The sequence below is a fragment of the Myiozetetes cayanensis genome, unplaced genomic scaffold (assembly GCF_022539395.1).
Source record: "Myiozetetes cayanensis isolate MyiCay16 unplaced genomic scaffold, myiCay2020 scf14, whole genome shotgun sequence".
NCBI classification, from domain to species: domain Eukaryota; kingdom Metazoa; phylum Chordata; class Aves; order Passeriformes; family Tyrannidae; genus Myiozetetes; species Myiozetetes cayanensis.
The window spans coordinates 6,019,124-6,042,182 of NW_026087048.1; the positions used below are offsets into that span (position 1 = coordinate 6,019,124).

The window sequence follows — 23,059 nt, forward strand, 5'->3', positions numbered from 1 at the left end:
ACCTGGGAATTAATGTTTAAATAGAGATCCAAGGGATTTTAGATGGTAAAAGAGAGGAGATTGGTTATTTGTCGCTCCGTTACTGCTTTCTTCAGTTCTTTGTCTCTTCCTTTTCCTCCACAGATGAGAACTGCAAAGATAAATACTACAACTGCAATGTGGTCGTTCAGGCCAGGCTCTGTGTCTACACCTACTACAAAACAGCCTGTTGTGCATCCTGCACACGTGTGGCGAACAGACAGTCGGAGTTCCTGGGCCAGAGATAAGAAATACTCTCTGCTCAAAGCAGCGGTGTCAGTCTGCAGATGGAGCTTGAACAGTGTTACTGCTTCGACTGCAGCAGTTTGAGCTTCTTAGAGATGGGGGTTTGTATTTGCTGAGTGCAGCAAGACCATGGTTAAATCTCACACCCTTTCAGTTATTGTGCAGTTATCTCTTTTAAGATGTTTGTTGTAAAAACCATGATCTTTTTAAAGCATTAGTTGCTAATGATACTATTATTTGCACCTGCTCATCAGATAATTATTTAAGGAACATACCAGCCTTAATATTGTGAAATAATGAAAACTGAAACTATTGCAGGCACTTACTGGAGATAGTTGACCAGTATGGATGCAGCTGCTGCATTATTTTCTGAGTGCTTACTTTTACTTGGTATTTTGGACTGCCTTAAATTAGATGACTAAATCAATGAAACATGCACATGAGAAAAATTATTTCCCAAAGAACCAGACCTTTAAGGACCCATTTGTCATCAGTTTCTTAGCACTCTAACATATATTTTTAATTACTTCAGTCCATTCATAATTAGAGTCACTGTTAAGCTCTCAGTTGTACTTTTAACTAACGTCCTGTCCTCAGGCAGTAAATATATACACACAACTGCCAAAAAGTGCCTTTATATTTAATTCATAAACTCTTGAAGATACACTTTTCTAATTTTGTATGGATTTTAAAATAATTACCTACCAGAGTGACTCTAGTGCCTAGCCCTTCAAGTCTGTAACAACTCCATCTGTCAGTGAGACAGATTCACCAGAGAGGTGAAGAGCCTTTGCTGATGTAAAAGTGATTCTTTCCCTTGGCGAGGTTTCTGTCCTGTACAACAGTTATTTCAGTGAACTGGGATCTTGCCTGATTCTTTGTCTCTGCACTATGGCTTAACAAGTACCATACCAAAGGACTTTGTCCAGACCTAGTCTGGATATGTCACCAGTTTCTGAAACAACCACCAAAGGATGCAGGCCTGTGTGCTTTGTAGTCGTGTGTTACTCGTGGTATCAGGCAGCAGTGTGAGTGTAGTACCTGAGTATCTGTCAAAAGGAGATCTTGGCTATTGACATTCATCAGGTTTTGATCAGTTGTTACAACATACTTGTCCTTTTTCACTCAGTGTTTCATCACACAGATCTATTCATACCACTTCTTTTCTATTACTCAAGAATGGTTAAAGACATGGAGCTGAATTTAAGTGGTGATTTTTCATTTCTGCAATTACTGTACTCAGCCTTGGGACTTGCTAAAAGCAAATAGGGTATGCTATGCAGTGCAGATCAGTTTTTGCATTATCTGCATGTTCTCTAGGCTTTGCTTGAGAGGTCTTTCAAATGTGTAAATAAGGCTGAAGGAAAAAAATGAACACCACTGCTTATTCAGCTGTTTATTACAGCATATTTTTTATAAACTAGTGATGTTCAACTATGCATCTGTTTCTAAGGTGCCTGATGTCTGAGTTGAAAAACAGCTGTGATAATCATGTAAAGTCACTCCCAGAGATGTGATATAACAGAGGTTAAGGTGTCCTGCTAACTAATGCAGAACCATGTTTGAGCCTCACTGGGTGTTCTTTTCTTCCTAATGCTTTGGTGGAGAGGATGTGGAAAGGGAATGGAGCTCGGAGGCAAAGGTTGCTGGGTGTGGTACTGGTCACGTCAGGTTTTGTGCTGGAAGCCACAGGAATTCCTGTAGTCTGAAAGCTGCCTTGAACTGAGACAAACCTTTGAAGTTTTTGATTTGGTCACTCATGAAAAATATATTTTAACTATGATGAGCTACCACTGTTTGGCTAAAGGAAATTAAAGGAAAAAGTATTTACCTAGAAGCTAAAGTCAGTCTTTGTGACTATGAACCATTCAAGGCTTTGGCTGTTTCTATACACCTTGACTTGGGCTTTTTTACTGTAAATAATATAAAATTGTTAGAAATAGAAATGCTAATTAGAAAACTTGTGAGTTCATGAATCTTTTACAGTCCTGTTCCCTTGTATTATGAAGATTTATCCATGAAGATAACTTAAAGATTTGTGATGATTATATTCCTTAGATTCTTGACCAAAGAATGTTATGGAGAAAGTGCAGTGTAAACAACTCTGGAATCCAGTATTTCTAAATACAGATTTTCATCTGTGTATCTCATTGCAGCAAATTTTTACATACAATTTTTGTTGTTGTCTCTTTTGTCCCAAGGAAGTGTATCCTGTCAGCTTGAGGGAGATACTTGTTACATAAAAAGGCTTCCTGAAAACCCCAAGGCAGATGAGATGCAGGGAGCTAATCAGGTTTGCAATCAATCCATGGAAAATTATCTCACACACACTTCTGGCTGTGACAGAGTTAGTGACTCAGCACACAGACATGAGATCCTCCTATTTTATAAAATATGTTATTTTACTCTGGAATATGTGGCCATTAAGTTATTTGACAAAGAGGATCATCTTGTAGGCTCTGTTAAGCTGCCACTAAAGTAAACAGAGTTCTTGGCAACTAAATATCAAAGAATGTGTACTTACACATAGCAGTGTAACCCTGTAATACACCTATTATGTACAACTTTGTGAATTAAATGCAGTGAGCTATGATTTTACAAACTGTACATTTTTTGTTTTTTTAATTAAAGAGGCAGTTTTCAGATGTACCAGATACAACAAAAAATACCATTTCATCTAATTAAACATCTAATGGTAAGAAAACTGCCAGAATGCTACTGAATTTAATCATTTATCATCTCGTGCGTCAGCATTACCAAAGTAGTTGTTCCTGCCAAATGAACTAATAAGCCCTTTTTATCAGCACTTTGATATACTAATATTGTCTGCACAAAGTGCTGTGCTAAGATTCCACCATGTTGCAAAGCACACTTTGGAATTGTGCCTGTAGCAAGTGTTTTAATGGAGCAGTGCCTTTAAGGCATTTAGAATGATGCCTGCAGAAGGACCTGATTTTACTTTTGCTGTAAGTCGTAGATGGCCTTATTGAATATAGTAGACTTAGAGCAGATATAAACCCAATATAATTAAGAAATAATGCAGACTTCTGATTTTAAATGATTCAGTTTCTTCTTCTGACATTTTAACATCAGTCAAAATCCTGCACAATGGTGTAAAAAAATATGCTTCCTGGGCTTGAAGATTTTCACCTTACACAATGAAGGAAGACCAGAGTAAGTTAGATGGTTTATTTAAAGAGTCTAAGCAGTCCACCTGCACAGAGCTTTCATGACTTACAGATGTACAGCTGGCCAAAATTAGCCCCATCCAGAGGAGGCTCTGTGTTTCAAAGCACTTTCCCTTTGGAATTGAGGACTCCTGGTGCACTTGTTTATCTAGTTATCCAGGGCCCATCAGGGTTTGCCAGCTCCTGTGCGCATACGTAGGTAGAATTCCTTGTGTACTGCAATTGCATGCCAAGTTCGAGAGCACTGAATTCATGGACTTCTCCCTTCCTCTCCCAGAAGATGCTGTGGAAGTATGAGGGATGCTCCTGTGGGAATGGCCAGCAATGAGACAGAGTTAGTGTTTGCTTTGGTGACTCTGACCTTCAGTCTCCAGGGCTCTGAGTCAGGGAAGGGCTAGTTAGGAGCAGTGGAGAGCTTGGAGTGCAGTGCAGGAGATATGGGGGATCCTGCAGGCCTGTCAGCTTTGGAGTGCAACTGTAATGTGTGCCATGGACTGGATGCAGGACTGCTTCAGTTTCCCTTCACAGGGAACTGGCATCTTTGTCATTATACTCATAATCTTCTCTTTTTTTCCCAATACTTCAGCAAATGGAGAATTTTCTATATGAATAAGGCAGTGTTTAGCATTAATATTATTGGTTAGATCCCAGTTTTATGACAATATGATGCAGTTATATATCAGTCATATATATATGTGTGTGTGTATATATATATATGTCATTATAGCCCTGACTCAAAGGAGTACATTAAACTGGTTGAACAGAAGACCACATGGGGCAGCAGCTTTTCGAGGACCTTGCTACTTCCTTTGCTTATGTCTGAGTCCCAGAGAGTGCCAGTCACCACTGAGGGAGGAAAGAGGCAGGGGCTCAAACAGCTTATGGCTGGTATAGGGGAGGTTACGTCTTCCTGAAGAAAATAGTTTGTTTTCTCTCTTTATAATCTATACCACTGTAAGTAGTAAAATATACTTTACAGAGCTTTGCTTTTCCCCATTCTTATCCTGACCTGTCCCCCTTTTACAGCCACACCCCCAACTCTTCTCCTCTTCCTCTTATCTCACTTTCATCCTTTTGTCCTTTGGGTTACAATATTAAATTTTGCCAGAATTACTGAAAATCCTGGCCTTTTGGTTTGTAAGAATCAGTGTTAGAAATTAGCCCAGCTCTTAAGAGATCTATATTCTTGCGAGCCCAGGGATTTTTCTGTCTGTGTGCATCCATGTTGGCTAGTTTTTAATGGGTAGCAGTAAAGTACATACTGAATTAACCCCCATGCAATGAACCTGTGACTGCACAGCCATTGAAGTATGTATTGACCATTTATTCTCATATGTAACATTTATCACATAAAAAAAAGGATTATCCTCTTCACAAAGGAAAAGCTGTGTGTTTACTTGGTCTTCTTGAGACTTAGTGTCTTTGACTTCTTAAGAGCTGTTCTGTGTGTTGGGCAGATAATATATGTGCACGCCTGTAATTCGAACACAAAGCATGAAATTTTGAACATGAATGTAAACTTCCTTTATGTCTAAACTTAGAGAATGCTTGTGGGAGATAAATTAGGCATTGCTTAGAAAATGAAGTAAAATAATTATTTTCACACCAGAAATGAAAAATCATCCACTAAGGATTTTCAATATATTTTAAATTAAACTTCTGATTGTCGTGGTTTTGTCCTGGCTCAATTTACTTTTATACCTCCCATACAATTACTATCAGTTGAGAGAAGGTTTATGCAGACAAAAAGAGACTGAATTGAAAAAAAATATGAGTATTTATTATTAATAAGCTAAAACTAAAGAATTATATTTACAACAATTCTACTTAAGTAAAAGGTATTATGTATTTACAGAAGATACTTCTCCCCCCACCTCCCTTTATATTAGTTCAAGGAGGAGAAGCAGTCCTTTTCTGTTCTCGGAATTCCAGCTCTCTCTCTCTCTCCAGTAACTCTGCAGCACTTTCGTCGCAGCTGGAACTTTTTTATCTCTCTTTCATTCTGTGTTGACCTCCAGGGCTGGGTCTACCCCCCTCCTGGGCTAAACCCAGGTCCTGAAGGGTTTCCTTCCATAGGCTTGCAAGGGGACACTTGCTTACTATGGATCTTCTTCCACAGGGTTACAGGGGATAATGGTTTAAGAGTTCACCCCTGTTTCCCTGTGGAGGTCCCTCCCCATGGGAGAACAGTCCTTGACTGACTTCTCAGCATGGGTCTAGTCTGGATCCCTTACTCGGATCCCAATATCCCACCTGAGCTGTTTTCTGCTCCAGCGTAGGTTCTCTCATTCCCCTCAGGGTCATAAATCTTCAACATCCCTACCCGAGCCGTTTTTCTGCTCCAGTGTAGGTTCTCTCAGGGTCACAAATCTCTAGCACCAGCAGCATGGATCCCACACATGGATCCCAACATCCCTACCCGAACCGTTTCTCTGTTCCAGCGTAGGTCATCATCCCCCTCAGGGTTATAAATCTTAAACAGCAGCAGCATGGATCTCTTACGGAGATCCCAAGCTTATCTGAGCCGTCTCGCTCCAGCATAAGCATCGTCCCCTTCAAGGGTTACAAAGTCTTTAACAGGACTCTGCCTCATCCGAGCCGCTTCTGCTCCAGCATAAGGCTTTTCTCTTTCTGTTAAAGTCACAAATCTCTGGTGCATCCACAAGCTCCTCTGTGAGCCGCACGGGGGTCTTTTCACCCCAACAAACTTTCACAAGTGGCAGGGTTTTATTTTTCAGTCTTTACCCTGCTGAAGGGAGGGAGAGCGAAAAGGAGAAAAAGCAGCTCTCCCCCCTTCGAACTTTTCTTCTCTCTCCTGTTGCAGCTTCAGCTGCCAGCTTTGACCTTGGAAGTCCTGTTATCTCATGGCTGGAATTCTTCTGCAGCGGTTTCTCGTCTAAGCAGTTCGTCTTTTAAACCTTTTTTTCTTCACTCTCTCACAAGAGAGAAGGGAGGCTTCAGTGCCGCACCTGCCCCCCCACCCCGGCCCAGGACCGGGGGAGGAGGAGACCTTGGCCCACTTCAGGGCCCACTGCCGCCTTTCCTACATGGCTGCTGAATTTCAACTGCGCAACCAACTTTCTCTTCCGTTTTCTTAAAGATGTAATTAGCAAAGGCGTCACTGAACTTTTTGATTGGTTTTTTTGTCCGGAAATCACCTGGACAAAACCATCCTCAGCCCCAGGGATGGGCTGGTGGGCAAAACCACGACACTGATCATTATAATACCTCAACAGTGCAGGTAAAATTCAGACCTGGTGAAAGGGAGAAAATTCCATTTAAGAGAACTCACAGCAGGCTTGAACTCAGCTCTTTACCTCTCAGCTTTCAACAGCCAGAAGTTCTTAAGAATGAGAGATCCCAATTTTTCGGAAGCCTAATTTTGATAAATCATTGACCTTCCAGCAACAGTCATTACCACTTGCCCTGACCTGTTTTTCTATGCTGCCTTTGGGTCTCTTGAGACCAGTGGCCTTGGCAGGGGTTGGGTGCATACAAGTTGTGAAGTCCCATCGTAGTCACTTAGGATCTACATAGAAAATGAGGAAGGAAGGGAGACAAAAGAAACCCTAACTTTTTTGTGTGTGTATAAACTTGTCTACTTGACCCTCATAACTGATTTTGGGCAGAAGGATATACTTTATTATAACTTATTTTGTCATTATTTGTAAATACAAGATGTCTATGGGAAATATGTAATTCTGAGCTGTGTCTATGGAACAAGCCACTGCACCAAAAAAAATTCAAATATTTAGAATAGGCAGATTTTTTTATTAAAAGGGACCCAATATGTATTTATTTACATATACCATTCAAATTTTGTCCAGCTTTTTCATTATACTAATCCAGCTTTCTAGGGAATTTTATATCACAGGTATTACATATATATTTTTTGTATATATGTCATACTGTAAATCCATAATACAATTTTCTAAACTTTCTGATTAACCAGTTCCTTGAGTGAATTAAAGGAGATAGGCAAATTGCTTTCTGACTCGTTCAGGAATATGTATCTGTGGCAATGTACCTGAACCAGAACTGTACAGCATCCTTTTCATATTGTATACTTTTTCTCTTTGATGAAAAAACGTTAACTATTTTTGTTTATGACTAATTTATTTTTATTATTGTGAAAAATAAAGTAACTCAAGATGAATTTATGTGGCATGTTTTATTTCTTACCTGGTTGATCTGAGTTTCTTGGGAATTAAGTGCGAGCATCAACAAGGGTACAGCACACTAACGGAATCCTTACACAAGTTAGGAGCGGACACAATATAACCAAGTTGCAGAAAGTTGTATAACCTGTGTGACAGGCTGAGAAGTGATAGCAACACCCTGAGAGACTGCCCCAAGATGTGTGTGTATTGCACAAGTGAGAACCGTGTCCTGGGTGTTGCGGGAATGTGCCTGTCCAAGCTGGATCTTCTGCTGGAGCTGATGGTCACAATGATTCCTCCCCACTCTGGCAAAACCAGCGCAGCCCTACAGACAGATCTTTGCAGATTTCATTGTGATTTCACTGTAAATAAGTGAAGTCATAGAATCACAGAATCGTTAAGGTTTGAAAAGACCTCTGAGATCAACAAGTCCAACCTTTGACCAAACACCACCACATCAACCAGACCACAGCATCAAGCGCCACGTCCAGTCCTTGAATTCCTGAGGGAGAAGACTCACACTGGGACCTTTCTGGAGGTGACCTGATGTTAAGCATCCTTGCTGTTACGAGCAGTTCTGCTTAGTTCATGAGGATCAGGAGTTCCAGGTGTTCTCAGTTCACACTGACCAGGCACTGTGAGGGGTTCATGCACAGGCACTGCCTGAGGCATGGTACCTTCCTGCCCACTGGGTGTGAGGGGACCCAGGTGCTGAGAGGAGACCAGCCTGGGTGTGAGGGGACTGGCCCAGGTGTGAGGGGACTGGCCAGGGTGTGAGGGGACTGGTCTGCCTGCACCCTGCGCAGTGCAGATGTGCCCGGGCGGAGTGCGGGTCACGGTGCTAAGGAAAGTAAGATTTAAGTAAAGTTGTATTTAGACCATTAATTCAATTTCAACTGTCAGGAGAAAAGCAGGTCATTTAACTCCACTAGTTCTAAAAAAGAAGGATTTTTTTTTCCTTACCAGAGATGGCACAGTTGGAGGGATGGGCCAGTAAAGACTGGATGGTGGTAATGTTTCTCACCAAAATCAAATTACTGTTCAGTAGAGCTTTTCCTCTCAGGAGTTTTTCGATATGTTACTTATGAAAGAGGGTGGGAAATGCTATACTACAACCTTTATTATTATTACTCATCTATTTTGCTAGAAATCTGTGTATATTTTAGATATATATGTTTTTATATATATAAAAACTTGATTAGGGATATGGAACAACTGTAAGTTAAATCATATACAGTGAGTAGAGATGAACTGTCACCAGTGCTTCCAGTCGGTGGCTTCCTCTACAGAATGCGTACCAAGAGGTGCTTTTGGTCTTCAGAAAGCTGAAGGAAAGTTCTCTGTAGTTTCTTTCTCTGAACTATGAAGGCTGTTGATACTGGAACATTGTGTGTTATCTTCAACCATGTGACTTCCACAGTTGAAATGCCTGAGAGAATTTTGACTGCAGTCTTGAGATCCAAAGCAGAGAGCTTAGTATAGAGTTGAAGCAATTACCGAGTGGAGGAGATGAAATAAATACATCTAAATGTCTGTGCCACTTCAGGCACTGTAAATAATTTCTGTTGAATTTTGTTGAATTTCTGTAAATAATATTCTGTTGAATAATTTCTGTTTGTTCTCTGTTACTCATTTTTTGTTTATATTGAAATGAAAAGGAATATTTGAAGAAGAAAGACTCTAACTTTCAGAAGAGGTACAATCCAGTAGGGTACATCAGGAACCAAAAGTAAATTTGGTTTAATATTAAAATAACATATACTTCCTTCCTACTTATTCATTGTGTAGTTTTGAGTAAGGCATAGAAAAGTAAATATTAAAGTGCACATATTATGAAACTAACATAATGCACCTGTACTGAAATTGGAATTATTTGGACATATGCATGCAAATGGTGTAATGATGAAGAAAATTGCATTGAGTGCTTTTAATTGGTGTCCAGCAACTGTAAAACCATTAGTCAGTTTGTGCCAGACCAACTGTGCTGTGGTTTAACCCCAGCTGGAAACTAAGCCCTGCACAGCCATTCACTCACAATCTTGCCAGTGGGATCGGGGAGAGAGAGGAATAAAAAAGAGAAAACTCATGAGTTGAGATAAAGACAGATTAATAAGTGAAGCAAAAACCATGTGTGCAAGTAAAGCAATTGGAATTCATTCACCACTTCCCACAGGCAAGGCAGACAAGTGTTCTGCCATCCTCAGGGATGACCCAGTAGTGTCCCCTCCCAGTTTCTTGTGCCTCCCACCTCCTCACTGGGGGTGCTGTGAGGGGCAGAAAAAGCCTTGACTCTGTGTAAGCACTGCTCAGCAGTGATGAAAATATCCCTGTGTCATCAATGCACAGTATTGCAAGAGAATATAAAAACTGAATTAAAAGTGTGTTGCCCTGGGAAATTCACTAAACTGTGTTTTCTCTCCCTTAGAACATGACTCAACTTTGCATAGGCCTTGGAAGGGATGGAGCTTATGACTTCAGAGCAAAATAGAAAGAAACATGCCAGTGGAACAAATGTTACTGGATCTAAAGGCACTGCTTTGGGGCAACTCTAAGGTATCCTCAGTTGTTTTTTCTTAAGGATTGTTCGCTTTACTGTATCTCCAGAAGTTTAAAGTTTTGCAGGTCTTTGCATACAGTTTGTGACATAATTATCACTGCTACTCTCAGCAACTCATTGAAATTGCTGCTGCTGGTTCTAATTCACAGTCAGGTGGTATCAGACTGCAGAAGGTATTTCAAATAGGGCAGAAGGCCTACTTAGTTAAAATAAAGTAACAGGTAATACAAAAAAGAAGCAGCGCGTTACTATTTCTCCAAGAAGCATTTAACATGCTCCTCCTACTGTGTGCTAATTTATTTTTGCAACATCAACACACACTGTATTTCCAACACTAGGATGTTCTCTTTGAACCAGATTTCCTGCTGTCTGGAAAAGTCTCTTGGCTTTTTTATTTGTTCTGTGGAAAGAATGCTTCCTGTTTTTTTACAGGTAAGGGTTAACGTTTCTTGGAAATGGTTACTATCCATAGAGAGTATGCAATGGATGCAGAATGAAGAAGTAGCTGGAATGTGACTTGCTCGAAAAGACTGTCATAAATTCACTAGGTCAGGATGGGCTTTCAAATATCAGTGAATGTTGTCTGGCTGCCACAGAATAATGGGAAATGAGAGTTTGTAAATCCAATCCAGTGTAATTACAGAGCAACACCTGTCTGAAAAATTATTTTTGCTTGCAACTGAACCACCTTACTCAGCACTGAATTTTGGCTTAGACTGGAGGATAAAATGTGGTCCCACTTCTTAATTTCATCCTAGAGATTGACAAGTGGTGCCCTTGGCCATATAAACACATGAGTATCCAGTCAAACTTTTGGGATATATTTTGACTCAAAAATGTGAAGAATTGGGAGCCTACAGCAGCAGTAAATCCTTCTAACCTTTATACTGTTTTAACAACGAAGTAGTGAAGGAGAGAACAAGGAAAAATATGTGCAGATGTTCTACCAACTTTTTTTATAGTTTTTAGTAGATAACTTTGGGAAAAGGTGTTTATTTGAAAGGTTTCTTCCAAAAAAAGGAGAGAGAAACTCTGTGCTTACTTCACATTCTAACACTTAGAACACATTGTCCATTTTTAATCAAGTTCTTGCTGTAGAAATTTGACACATCATTCCTTTAAAATATTTAAAACATCTCTGGTGCATTAGCTACTATTTTTCTCTAAAACATCATTTTTTTAAATACTAAACAGTAATAACTGGCTACCCCTCCACCCCCAATTTTTGCGGGATTGTTTTTTACACTGGGATTAGTCTTCTTTAGCATAAAAAGCAGTGCTTGATGTAAATTGGTAAGTTATGCTGTTGTAGCAGATCAGTAACCAGAACCTATGGGACTTGGATGCAGAGCACAAAATACTTCTGATGTTATTAATATAAATAAAGAATGACTGCAACAGATAGTATGTGTGTGGAAGAACATGCAGACAATTGATCATCTTCTTAACTTGTTAATTCTTGGTGATATGTAATTATATGAGGACCTATTCTGTCTCCATGTTTTATGCAAGCACTTTAAGGGCAAGATTAGAAAGCCAAATTGTGCGTTGCAACTGTAATATGAAAACAATAAAATGAAATAAAATAGAGAAAGGCTAAATTATAAAATACTGCATTTGGAATGCAAAATTAAATGATCAAATGCAAACTGGAGAATAATTGGATTGCAAAAAAAAATCAAACTGAATGATTAATTATAGGTAACACTTCAGCAGTGATTTTTTTTTCTAACTCTTTTTCATGCAAGAGCAGTGATTGCTCTCTCAGTAGCACTGACAATTTCTATAATTCAGTTGTGTGTTGCATGGAAAGTATTGTTGGGGATTTGAAAGGAATATGGAAAAGGGAAATGAAAATAAATATATTTACCTCTTTACACTATGGCCAATTTTTAAATTAATTATATTTGTTTATTATAGAAAACAAAGCCTGGACATGGATTTAACAGTCCACAGCATGTTAGGTTTTTGGATTTAATTATTTTGGTCATTAGGAGGCTAGTGATCAATAAGAGTCTTGCAAGGATAAGGGGGGAAAAAGCAATTCAATTTTCAAGAAGAAAGATGGCATTTACCATGTGTAAATAACAGAATTATTTTCTGACCTGGGGGGGATATGGTGGAGTTGATGTAGGATAAGCATAGTTTGGACAGACATCTATTTTTGAATCTTGCTTCAGGACAGGAAGATGGACTAAGCAGTCCTTTGAAACAATTTCTGTTCCTGAATGTGCAGTAAACAATAATGAGAAGAATAATAAAGTTGTTCTGTTCATCTTGGTTGTCCTGTATCCTGTAACCAGGGAATACACTGTGCTTAATTTTGGGAAAAAGACATATTCCGAGTGGGGGAGATGCTGTCAGAAAAGACGTGTTTTAATTGCGGATCTGGCAGGAGTAGCTAGGTAGATGAAATTTATAGAGAACCTCCCCTTGCTGAGACCATCCAATGAGATCTGAATTGAGTATTTGTTTCTTGCTACAGAATAATAATTTGATTGGCATTCAGCAAGATTCATAACCCACATCAGGGATATGGTTTTGTCTGGTTGGGGTTTTTGTTTGTGAATGTTTTTAAATGAATATATATTTTAAAATATGCCCTCTTAGGAAGTGCATTCTTTTATGCATTCCCTAGTTATGAAAATTCAGTCCTCCAGTTAGTTCTATATTTTCTGGAATCCTCTATTCCTACTTAGGTATAAGCCCTTGCCATGCTGGAGTTGAACTTGGATGTCTGACCTGGAAAATAGGCTGAAGTTTCCTTTGGGTGAATTCATTGTTCTATAATCTTGCTTTCATACCTGATTCCCAATTCCTTGCATACCTTTTTCTATCCTTTGCAGACTGAGTTTTCAGTCCACAGACACTTCTTCTTGAACAGCGAGAGAAACATAATTCAAAGCTATTTCACTTAAATAATATGTCTTCACAAACTCCTGGGATTTGCTTTTTAGTGTGAATTCCTACAGTGCTTATGTGAAGATACAGATTTCTTTTGTATTGTAAGATTTCTGCAATATCTGAACCTTGAACATTTTAAGATAGTCCTATGATTCCCAACTTGTCACTTTTCCTAGAATTGCTGCAATAACGTTGAAATAGAACACTGTGATGATGAATGTTTTGAACAAAAAGGCTGCAGCACTTGCCTGTCCACATGAGCAATGATTGATCAGACCAAGAGTGCTATAAAACTCAGTTGCCACTTCTGCCATTCCTTCTCTGCTGCTGAAAACTGGTGATTCTTCTTTTAGAAGTGCAGAGGGAATGACTGTCTTCCCCTCCCCCTGCTTTCCGGTGAAAAGTTGTAGTTTCTCCCCACTAACACAATGTCAGTACATTTGCCATCTTTTCAGTCCTGTGTTGGAAATACATTGCACAGTGTGGGTCTTCTTGGATTAATTGATAATAATGCCAACATAGCTGCACATGATACAGTATTTGCATCATTCTTTTTATCACTAACAGTAAGAAGCAATAAAATACTTGAAGGTACTTATCAGCTAGTTTGTTTCTTTCAGTCTGACTCTACAGCCTCTTAGTATTCTGCAGGTGTTGCAAAGTCACTTTTTACTAAAGAAGAACAGTTTTATTTTTTCACTTTAGGCTTATTAATATTTATTAAAAACTAAAATCTGTCACTCTGAAAATTACTTAAAGAATCATGGTTTGTTTTGCTGTGCTTTTTTGTAACTCTCTTCTTTGGTTTGCTTTTTCAACAGAAGTCAACATTTATCTGTGCTTGAGAAGTAGCGTGAGTTTTCACTGTACAGTGCCTTTCATTTTTATAACATTGCACTAGACTTTCTGAAAACTGGAAGCAGAAATGCTTTAACAGTACCTTACCCATTTCATACTGAACAGATTTCACAGGGAGTTCTATTGAACGGTGAAGAGCCCAGTAATAGTGTCATCAAAGGTTTGTGTGGGTACCGAGTCTCCCAAGAACACTCTCTTTGGCACTAATGCAGATTATTTTTGCTTCAGGAACGTCCTAATCAGGGTTATGGATCAGGCAGCTGGTTTCTATTTTCTCCCAGTGTAGTAATAATGAAGAGAATATAACTCTTTTCTTCTTCATACAAATCTGAAGTATAGAATGTCTGCCCAGTGTGCATAAATTCATTAATCTGAGTTAGATTTGTAACACTGCAATGTCACCACTACCTCCAAAAAAGAAATCTCTAAGGTGCTCTTCCTTTCTGGACATTTTCATAGGAATATTTAGCTATTCTATCTCTCACAGACCCTACCTCCCAGCTATTGTGTTACAAGTGGTGAGAATGTTGTTTGAAAACTAAATGAAAAAACAATCTTTGGAGCAGTTGAGGGACAAGAACTTGCAGTGTTATACATTGTTTCATGAGAGCTCAGCTCAGTTTCCAGGCAAGAAAACCCCTACCCTATGTCCTGCACACACACACATGGGACACACTCACACATGGGACACCTCTGAAGAAGACTGAAGGGCTGGGCCTTTGCCTGCAAGTGTCTTCCCCCACAGCAAATGATCCAAAGAGCAACTTCTATTAATACTACATTTTCCAACTGCAGAGGTTTCTCGTCCTTTCCCGTGGATTCCTTGCCAAGTGTTTTCTCAGTCCTGAAATAGAGATGGTTCTGTGGCCAGCATGCACTTAAACAGCCCTTTCAGAGCTGGATTAGATTTTTGTTGGCTTTAGTTTGAACTTTTAAACTCTCAGATTATTTTAGGAACATTTGTAGAGAAATATTGCCTCTTGGTATTGATTGCTCTTTTCCATTGTTATAACAGTATAGTAAAAGAAGGCTGTAGCTGATATCTGGGGTAATATTTATACCAAGACTATTGCATTGCTGTGCAGTACTTCTTTAAAAGTGTCTTTTTTACCTTGGAGCACAAAGGACAATGGCTCAACACAACTCTTTGAAAAAAGGGGATATGAATTTATTTGCAGATTTCCCAAAGCAAGTTTTATTGCTTCTGGTGTCTGAAGAAATTGTACTGAGAAAATGCTAATTTCTCTTTCGATCAGATGGTGTTGAAACTGAAGTATAGTTAATGGTCATTGTCTCAGTTTAATGAGATACCAGTGTTTTGCTCAGGAGGAGTTATGAGGAAGACCCAAACTCCTCCCTCTAAGCAATTGTAAATCCGAAATTAAGAGTCTCCAATTGAGATTGTGTGGAAAAAGGGGAAAAAAAACCATCCATTTATTCAAAGATATATGTATATTGGCAGAATAACGAAAGGACACAAATAAAACAACCAAACAATAATCCTCTACCTCAAAATAATCCCCTTCAAAACAAAAAAATAAACAGTTCAGTTTGCGCCCTTTGGTGCAATTCTAGCCACAGTCAGCAGGGGGCGCTGTTGGATCACTGGTGGTCACCACGTCAGGGAGTCCCCTGGGTGTGCTGGAGAAGCTGAAAATGGAGGTCTTCCCTCCCTGTCACTGGGAAAGGGGGAAAAGGAGAGAAAGAAAGAAAAGTTCTTCCCAACGGGAACTCACTGTCTGCGGCTGGAACGTGTGGCGTGGCTTCCTCTCTACTTTGATATGCACAAGAACTACTGCCAAAAAAAAACAGGAATGGAGGAGGGGAAGAAGATGATCTCCTTCCCGAACAGTTCCTCTCTGATGAAAATCCAAGCAGGTTCCCGGGCCAGGAGAAGAAAAAAAAAAAAAAAAGAAAAACAAAACCTGCCAGGCAACCAGACTGAGAACAAAGCCACCTCAGAGCTCCTGCCACCCAGACCTTGTCCCAGCTCAGGCAACAACAAAACTCCATGCCGTTTTCCAGGAGAAGAAAAAAAGAGTAAAGAAAACTCCTCCCCACAGACTCTTGAGGGCCATCAACTTGGAATGGGGCTCTTCCAGCCACTTCTTTCATGTTAGTCCATTGTCCGAGGCACAGCCAACCTGCCTATTCAACATCCCTTTCACACAGTGAGCAGGGGGAAGGGAAAATTCCTACTTAGTTTCCCCGAACAAGCAAAAGTATTGGCTAACAAAGCCACATTCCAAGTTGATGGCCCTCAAGATCTTGTCTGTGGGGAGGGGAGAGGAGTTACTTTTTACTTTTTTTCCTCTTTTTTTGGGAAGCAGCAGGGACTTGGTTGTTGCCTGAGCTGGGAAAAAGGTCTGAGTGGCAGGAGCTCCGAGGCGAAGTGGCTTTGTTCTTGGCCTGGCTGCCCACCAGGTTTTAGTTTTGGGGGTTTTTTTTCCTCCTCTCCTGGCCCCGGTTTAGGCTGTGACCTGTTTTTCTACCCAGCCCAGAACCTGCTTGGATTTTCATCAGAGAGGAACTGTTTGGAAGGGGTGGTCACCTTCTTCCCCTCCTCCATTACCCTTTTTTTTTGGCAACAGTTCTTGTGCATATCAAAGGAAAGGGGAAGCCACGTCACAAGGTTCAGCCAGTAAGACAGAGTAAGTTCCCATTGGGAAGAACTTTTCTTTCCCTCCTTTTCCCCCTTTCCCAGTGGCAGGGAGGGAAGACCTCCATTTTCAGCTTCTCCAGCACACCCAGGGGACTCCTCGACATGGTGACCACCAGTGATCCAACAGCGCCCCCTGCTGACTGTGGCTAGAATTGCACCAAAGGGCGCAAACTGAACTGTTTATTTTTTTGTTTTGAAGGGGATTATTTTGAGGTAGAGGATTATTGTTTGGTTGTTTTATTTGTGTCCTTTCGTTATTCTGCCAATACACATATAACTTGAATAAATGGCTGTTATTTTTTTTCCCTTTTTCCACACAATCTCAATTGGAGACTCTTAATTTCGGATTTACAATTGCTTAGAGGGAGGAGTTTGGGTCTTCCTCATAACTCCTCCTGAGCAAAACACTGGTATCTCATTAAACTGAGACACTGTAGTACAATGGCAGGAGAAAATACTTGGCCCTGCAGGTTGTCCATCAAAACAGTTATTTCCTTCTTTGTGTTTACAGGGTGTATTCTGACACTGTTTGAGACAAATGCCACAGTTTGGGAATGTGGTTCATGGCATGTGCCAGGTACAGTGAGGTACAGCAGATAATGCACACCAGCATTTCAAGGAATTAAAAGGCTTTCATCTTCCTAGTCCAGAGATTTTAAAAAAAAAAAAAAAACCAAGGTTTTTTCCTTATGTTTTTATTAAATTTTATAAAGCAACTGCAGTTGCTGGCAAGCATCTGACTGAGCTCACAATGATATTCCTAAAGTGCTGTCTCAGGCTAATTATATCTTCATTCCATCATGCTACCTACTAGTGATGAGTGTACAACCAAGCACATCTGCATCTTCAAACTGGTATGAATTGCAGCTGTGTTACTGTCTAGAGAGTTAAAAGTGTATAGTTGTCTTTTTTCTTTGAAAATGAATACCAATAATGACAATAAACCTTACCATTATTACTTTCCTTTGGGGGCGTGGGGGGGATGAAAACCAAAGTAATACCTTTAGGATTCTAGACTAGTAAAACACGTATTGTCTATAGTATACCTTGCTATTAAAGGCTTGCAGATCTTATGCAGGGGGTTTAGCATCTATATGTCATTCATAATAAAATCTAATCTCTTATGTGCCATGGAAAGCAGAAAGCAATGGTAGTTGCAGTTAAACAACTGATGGATTGATAGTTGCAGTTAAGCTCAATTAACTAAGCATTTAATGCCAGCTGTGGATAGGACTCGGGTTCCATTTTGGAACCCTTTGGTTCAACCCAACCCAACTGAACCCTGTTGAAATAGGGAGTCTTTATTTCTCCTGAAGTTTATCTGTAAATCACTTCAGTGGATTTTTTCTTGTATCAGTCTACAGTCACTCAGGCATAAATATTCCACTGGATTTCTCACTGGATAGAACCATGGCAGAAACTTGCCAGCAAAACCATCGTGTTTGAGTCCCTTGATTCAAGAGCAGAAACTATAACTGAGCTTGGCTAAAAGCAGAGCTACTTTTACAGCAGTGAAAGGCATCTGACAGGGACTTGCTTCAGTAGCTAAATGTCACAGTAATGACTATTGGAACAATACAGTACTGGGAGAGGAGAACAAGGAAGAAGAAAAGTATATTGTGAGAGGAGGACAAGAAAATGGAAGTGTGCTGTTGTCTGTCCGGGGAGGAGGAATAGGGAATAGATTCTCTGCTCTCTCCTTTAGCTTTTATGTGCATATTGACCATTCAGACTTCTGATTCCTTCATCAAAACATGACTATTCTGTCAAAAATACTGTTGCTTTGGGGGATACTTGGAAAAATGAGAAATCCTTTAAATCAGCATGTTTTCCCCAAACCTACTCTGGTCTAGGTTCCGCTCTAGAAGCTCTCTGGATGCATCAGTTGGACTTTGAGGTTGTAAATGGCATTCTAGAGTTCTGGACCTCCATAAAAGGCTTGGCTTTGATCTCAGTACACTGCATCATGTTTGTCTCAGTTTAAATGAGACACAAGCATTTTGCTAAGGATGAGTTATGAGGAAGAGCCAAACTCCTCTCTCTAAGCAACTGTAAATCCAAAATTAAGAGGCTTCAATTGAGGGGGGGGGGAAAGTGTGGGAAAAGGAAGAATAACAACCCTTTATTAAAAGATATATGTATATTGGCAAAAACAACGAAGGAACACAAGTAAAACAACCAAACAATAATCCTATACCCAAAAATAATCCCCTTCAAAACAAACCAATAAATAAACAAAGAAAAAGGTAAACAGTTCAGTTTGTACGCTTTGGTGCAATTCTAGCCATAGTCAACAGGGGGTGCTGTTGAATCACTGGAGATGCAGAGCTTGTAGTGTCCTGTGCCAGCCAGCAGGAGGCGCTGTTGGATAACTGGTCATTGCCACTTGGGGGGGGGACACCCTCCTGGGTATGTATTGGAGAAACCGAGAATGGAGGTCTTCTCTCCCCCCCCCACTGGGAAAGGGGAGAGATAGGAGGGAGAGGAAAAAAAAGAGTCCTTCCCAATGGGAACTCACTCTGTCCCGCTGGCCGAATCATGGGGTATAGTTTTTCCCTCTCCCTTTGATGTGTACAAGAACTGCTACTAAGAAAGAAAAAAAATGAGAACGGAGGAGGGGAAACCTCCCAAAACAGTTCCTCTCTGATGAAAATCCAAGTAGAATCCACAGCTGACAGCCAGGTTGAGAACTAAGCCACCTCTGAGCTCCTACTCCAACCTTGTTCCAGCTCCAGCAGTAACCTGAACACCTCTCCTTCCTGTTGCCCAGGAGATGAGAGGGGAAAAAAAAAGGAAAAAGGATCTCCTTACTCCTCCCCAAAGATCCTGAGGGCCATCAACTAGGAATGTGGCCTTACCAACCACTTCTTTTGTGTTACTTAACTGCCTAAGTCACAGTCAATCTACCCATTCAACATCACACAGTAGGCAGGGGGAAGGGAAAAAATCCTGCTTAGTTTCTAAGAACCAGGAAAACCATGACAATATTAAAGGATTATTATGATGGGGAATCTTGAAGTAACTGAAATGAATTCTTTGAAAATACTATGCTTGATATTTGACAAAGTGGTGTAAAAAGGTGGTGTAAAAAAACTGTGAAACACCACAAACTGAAATGCAGTTGCCTATTGTTTATAGATGTTCAGAATTTACTATGAGAATGGATCTGGAAGTTAATGAAGTCTTACAAGTGTCAGTTTTAAGAAAGGCCAGAGCTGTTCACACGTATCTAAATGTTTATTTACCTTAAATTTGATCTGAGCAAAGCAGACATTTGCTGCATGCCATCTGCGTAAAATGGCTAAATGTTAATGCAAATTCATTAATTCTTAGTTGTATTGAAAAAATTGCAGTCATTTTGAGAGATTAAGCTGCCCACAAATTTGGGAATGCTGATTAAACATGTTTCATATGCTTTTCAAGATGGCTCAATTAACTGAAATTACACAGGGGGTGCTGTTGGATCACTGAAGATGCAGAGCCTGCAATGTCCTGTACCAGCCAGCAGAGGGTGCTGTCAGATCACTGCTGGTTGCTACGTGGTAGGGATCCCCCTAGGTGTGTCTGTAGAAGCTGGAAATGGAGGTCTTCCTTCTCCCCTCACCCCCCAGAAAGGGGAGAGAGAGGAGGGAAGAAAGAAAAAGGTCCTTCCCAACGGGAACTCACTCTTTCCTGCTGGCTGTCATGTGGCACAGCCTCCTCCCCTCTCCTTTGATGTACACAAGAACTGCTGCCAAAAAAAAAAAAAGGAGGAGAGGCCTCTCGAACAGTTCCTCGCCAATGAAAATCCAATCAAAATTCCCAGCTGGCAGCCAGGCCGAGAGCAAAACCACCTCCGAGCACCTGCCACCCGGACCTCCTCCCAGCTCCGGCAGCAACTCGAATTCCTCCCCCCGTTTCCCAGGAGAGAAGAGGGAAAAAAAGTAAAAAAGAACTCCTTACCCCTCCCCAGAGACAAGATCCTGAGGGCCATCAACTCGGAATGTGGTTCTATCAGCCACTTCTTTTGTGTTACTCAGTTGCCTAAGCCACAGTCAATCTGCCCATTCAACATCCCCTACACAGTGGGCAGGGGGAAGGGAAAAATTCCTGCTTAGTTTCTAAGAACCAGTAAATCCATGACAAGCACAATCATTTCAACAGGTGAATTTCAAAACAGGCAATGGTCTGGGTGGGAATCAGCCTTCAGGGAACAGATGCTGTAAATTAAGGTGCAAGAGGGAACTGAACTTCTTAAGACTGTGAAGAACGAACTGATGGGGAGAGAAGGAGGGCAGTAGTAGGCTTCCTTCTCTGGCATAATTTAAAAATTTTTGAAACAATTTTTCTTCAGAAGAGCTACCAGTTTGTTCTTCTCAACTAGGACAAGGAACTCCCAAATAGCACTGAGTGATTTGCCAAAGTTGAGAAGATAAATCCACATGCAATCAATGGTCTATTGTTTTTTGTCATGAACCTTAGTATAATTTTTACCAAGGAATACTGCTATGAAACTCCTTCCCCAAATGCTAAAAATGAAAATGCTAAAAAAAGGTAAGATAAAAAGGGTGAAGTAAATTCATGAAGAATAAATGCCTTTAGTTATTTTAAGTACAGAATGTCTCTGACTTCCAAATCAGACCCTGGCTCCGAAAGACTTGGTATCAGGCCTTTTCTTCTTAAGCTGCTTTCCATGGCTTCTCATTCTGTTTTACCTTCAGTGTGTTCTTTTCTCTTCTGATGGGGGCTCAAAGGGGGGTTGGGTCTGGGAGCAAGGCAGGGTTTGTAAAAATGATACTGGGTTGCAGCTCCCTTTTGGTGTGGCTCACCGTGTTCCTATGGGAAGAGTGTGAGATGAAGTCTGAAAGGAGCAATGTGTGCGTTCTACTTATCAAGGAAGTCCAGCAAACTATGCCTTGCCACTGCGCTTGAATCAGAAGGTATATAATTTATTTTTTTAAAAAGTCTTTCATGTCACTTCGAAACAAATGTCTCCCTTATTTAATTTTCAACATGCTTGGGGGTTTTTTTCCAGTAAGAGTAAATTTAAAAAAGGAAAATAAATCTTCAACAGCTTTTTTTTTTTTTTTTTTTTTTTAGAGTATCTGAAATATAGTTGCTTATCTGTGACCGGATTCTGCTCAGACTTGCCAGCAGCACAAGGGTGGATGAGAGGAGTCAGGGAAAAGCATCAATCAACTTTGTAATGTGTGTACTAGGAAATCTAATTATCTGATTATTGCTGGAGCACCACAAAAGCAGGACAGTGAGTCAGGGAATGACTCTGTGATTAGTAAGCTTTGTGGTAGTTTCCCTGGAAAGGAAAGTTGAAAAGCATCATGTTCAAAGTAGTGCTGTGGATACCATGTTTTTCTTCTGCTTTCTTTCCTTGCACTGTGGAATTAGTATAAAACTAATTAATATCCCATGCATATAGGAATATCTTCTGTGGTCAACCAGGCAGAAGCACCAGTGTGGTGAACATATAACAAAATCCAAACCACTGCATGAAAGAAATGCCTCTTTTATACCCACAGGGAACTCATTAGGAGTGGTACAAGTTTGCCCTTTTCAACGCAGAGTGTGGGGTGAGTAGAGGTGACTTGCAGAGTCAAGTGAGTGGGTCAGGAAATGAGCTTCGGTTTGTGAGGGTTTATAGGCTGTTCCCTCGCTATAGAGCCTGGGACAGATGCTCTTTGCAGTGTTCCTCCCTAGCACTCAGAAGCACTAACAGCCACAAGAAGCCTTTTTGCCTTTACTCCATAGCTATTGAGAAGGCTCTTTTCTCCTGCAGGCTGCTGGTGATGTGGCCCAAAAAATGGTGGGGAAGAGTGAACCATATAAAATATGTGCAGGAACTGATCAGTGAAGGAGGACTTCATGAATATTTATGTGGTACACTTCTGTTGTAGTAAGCTGGTAAATGAGTAGGGGCTATTTGGAATTAAGGAACAGGGAAATCTTGTATATATACAGCCTTCATTCTTTTCTCAGTAGCATTTGAGGCATTGCTGTCCTTGGCAGGGCAGATAAGCTGTTCTTTTTAAAATTTGTGAATTCACTGTGTCTTTCTCTTGAAAGATTTATATTTAAAATTGCAGACTGAATTATTAATATGAATTATGGAACACAGTCTTTTTAATGACAGACCTACTCACTTATGCTAATAAGCATATTGCTTTGAAGTAAGAGTTCTAATTAGTTTTCTTAGAGCTCTTGTTTAGAAACAACAGTCTAGTTGCAATCCCAATAACAGATCTTTGCATTCTGAAGCCTTGTTACCCTGCACTTCCTCAGAAATTTGGAACAGCTATGGTGATAGAAGGTACACTCAGTAACAGACTCCAATTGCAGATGGCTGAATAGCCTCATAAAATAATCCTCTCCTTTTTGTTGGAGGTAGCTTTTAACTCTTCAGGATATTTTGTATTTGAAATTGTCTCACTCCTTAAATCTGAGGTTACATCAATATGTAGTGAATTAATCT

General features: G+C 40.2%; 1 protein-coding gene across 9 annotated transcripts in view; it reads left to right on the forward strand.

Annotated features, from left to right (window-relative positions):
* THSD4 (thrombospondin type 1 domain containing 4) overlaps nucleotides 1–23,059 on the forward strand; it is a 414,123-nt gene that overhangs the window by 266,395 nt on the left and 124,669 nt on the right. For 3 of the 9 annotated variants that reach the window (XM_050309833.1, XM_050309834.1, XM_050309835.1), the window contains exon 18: nucleotides 124–7,681. In XM_050309833.1, the coding sequence (XP_050165790.1) occupies nucleotides 124–266 (143 nt within the window). In that variant the 3' untranslated portion in view covers nucleotides 267–7,681. Of the gene's footprint in view, nucleotides 1–123; nucleotides 7,682–10,037; nucleotides 10,166–23,059 lie in introns of those variants that run through there. The other 6 variants (XR_007628157.1, XR_007628158.1, XM_050309836.1 and 3 more) reach the window with 4 other exon arrangements.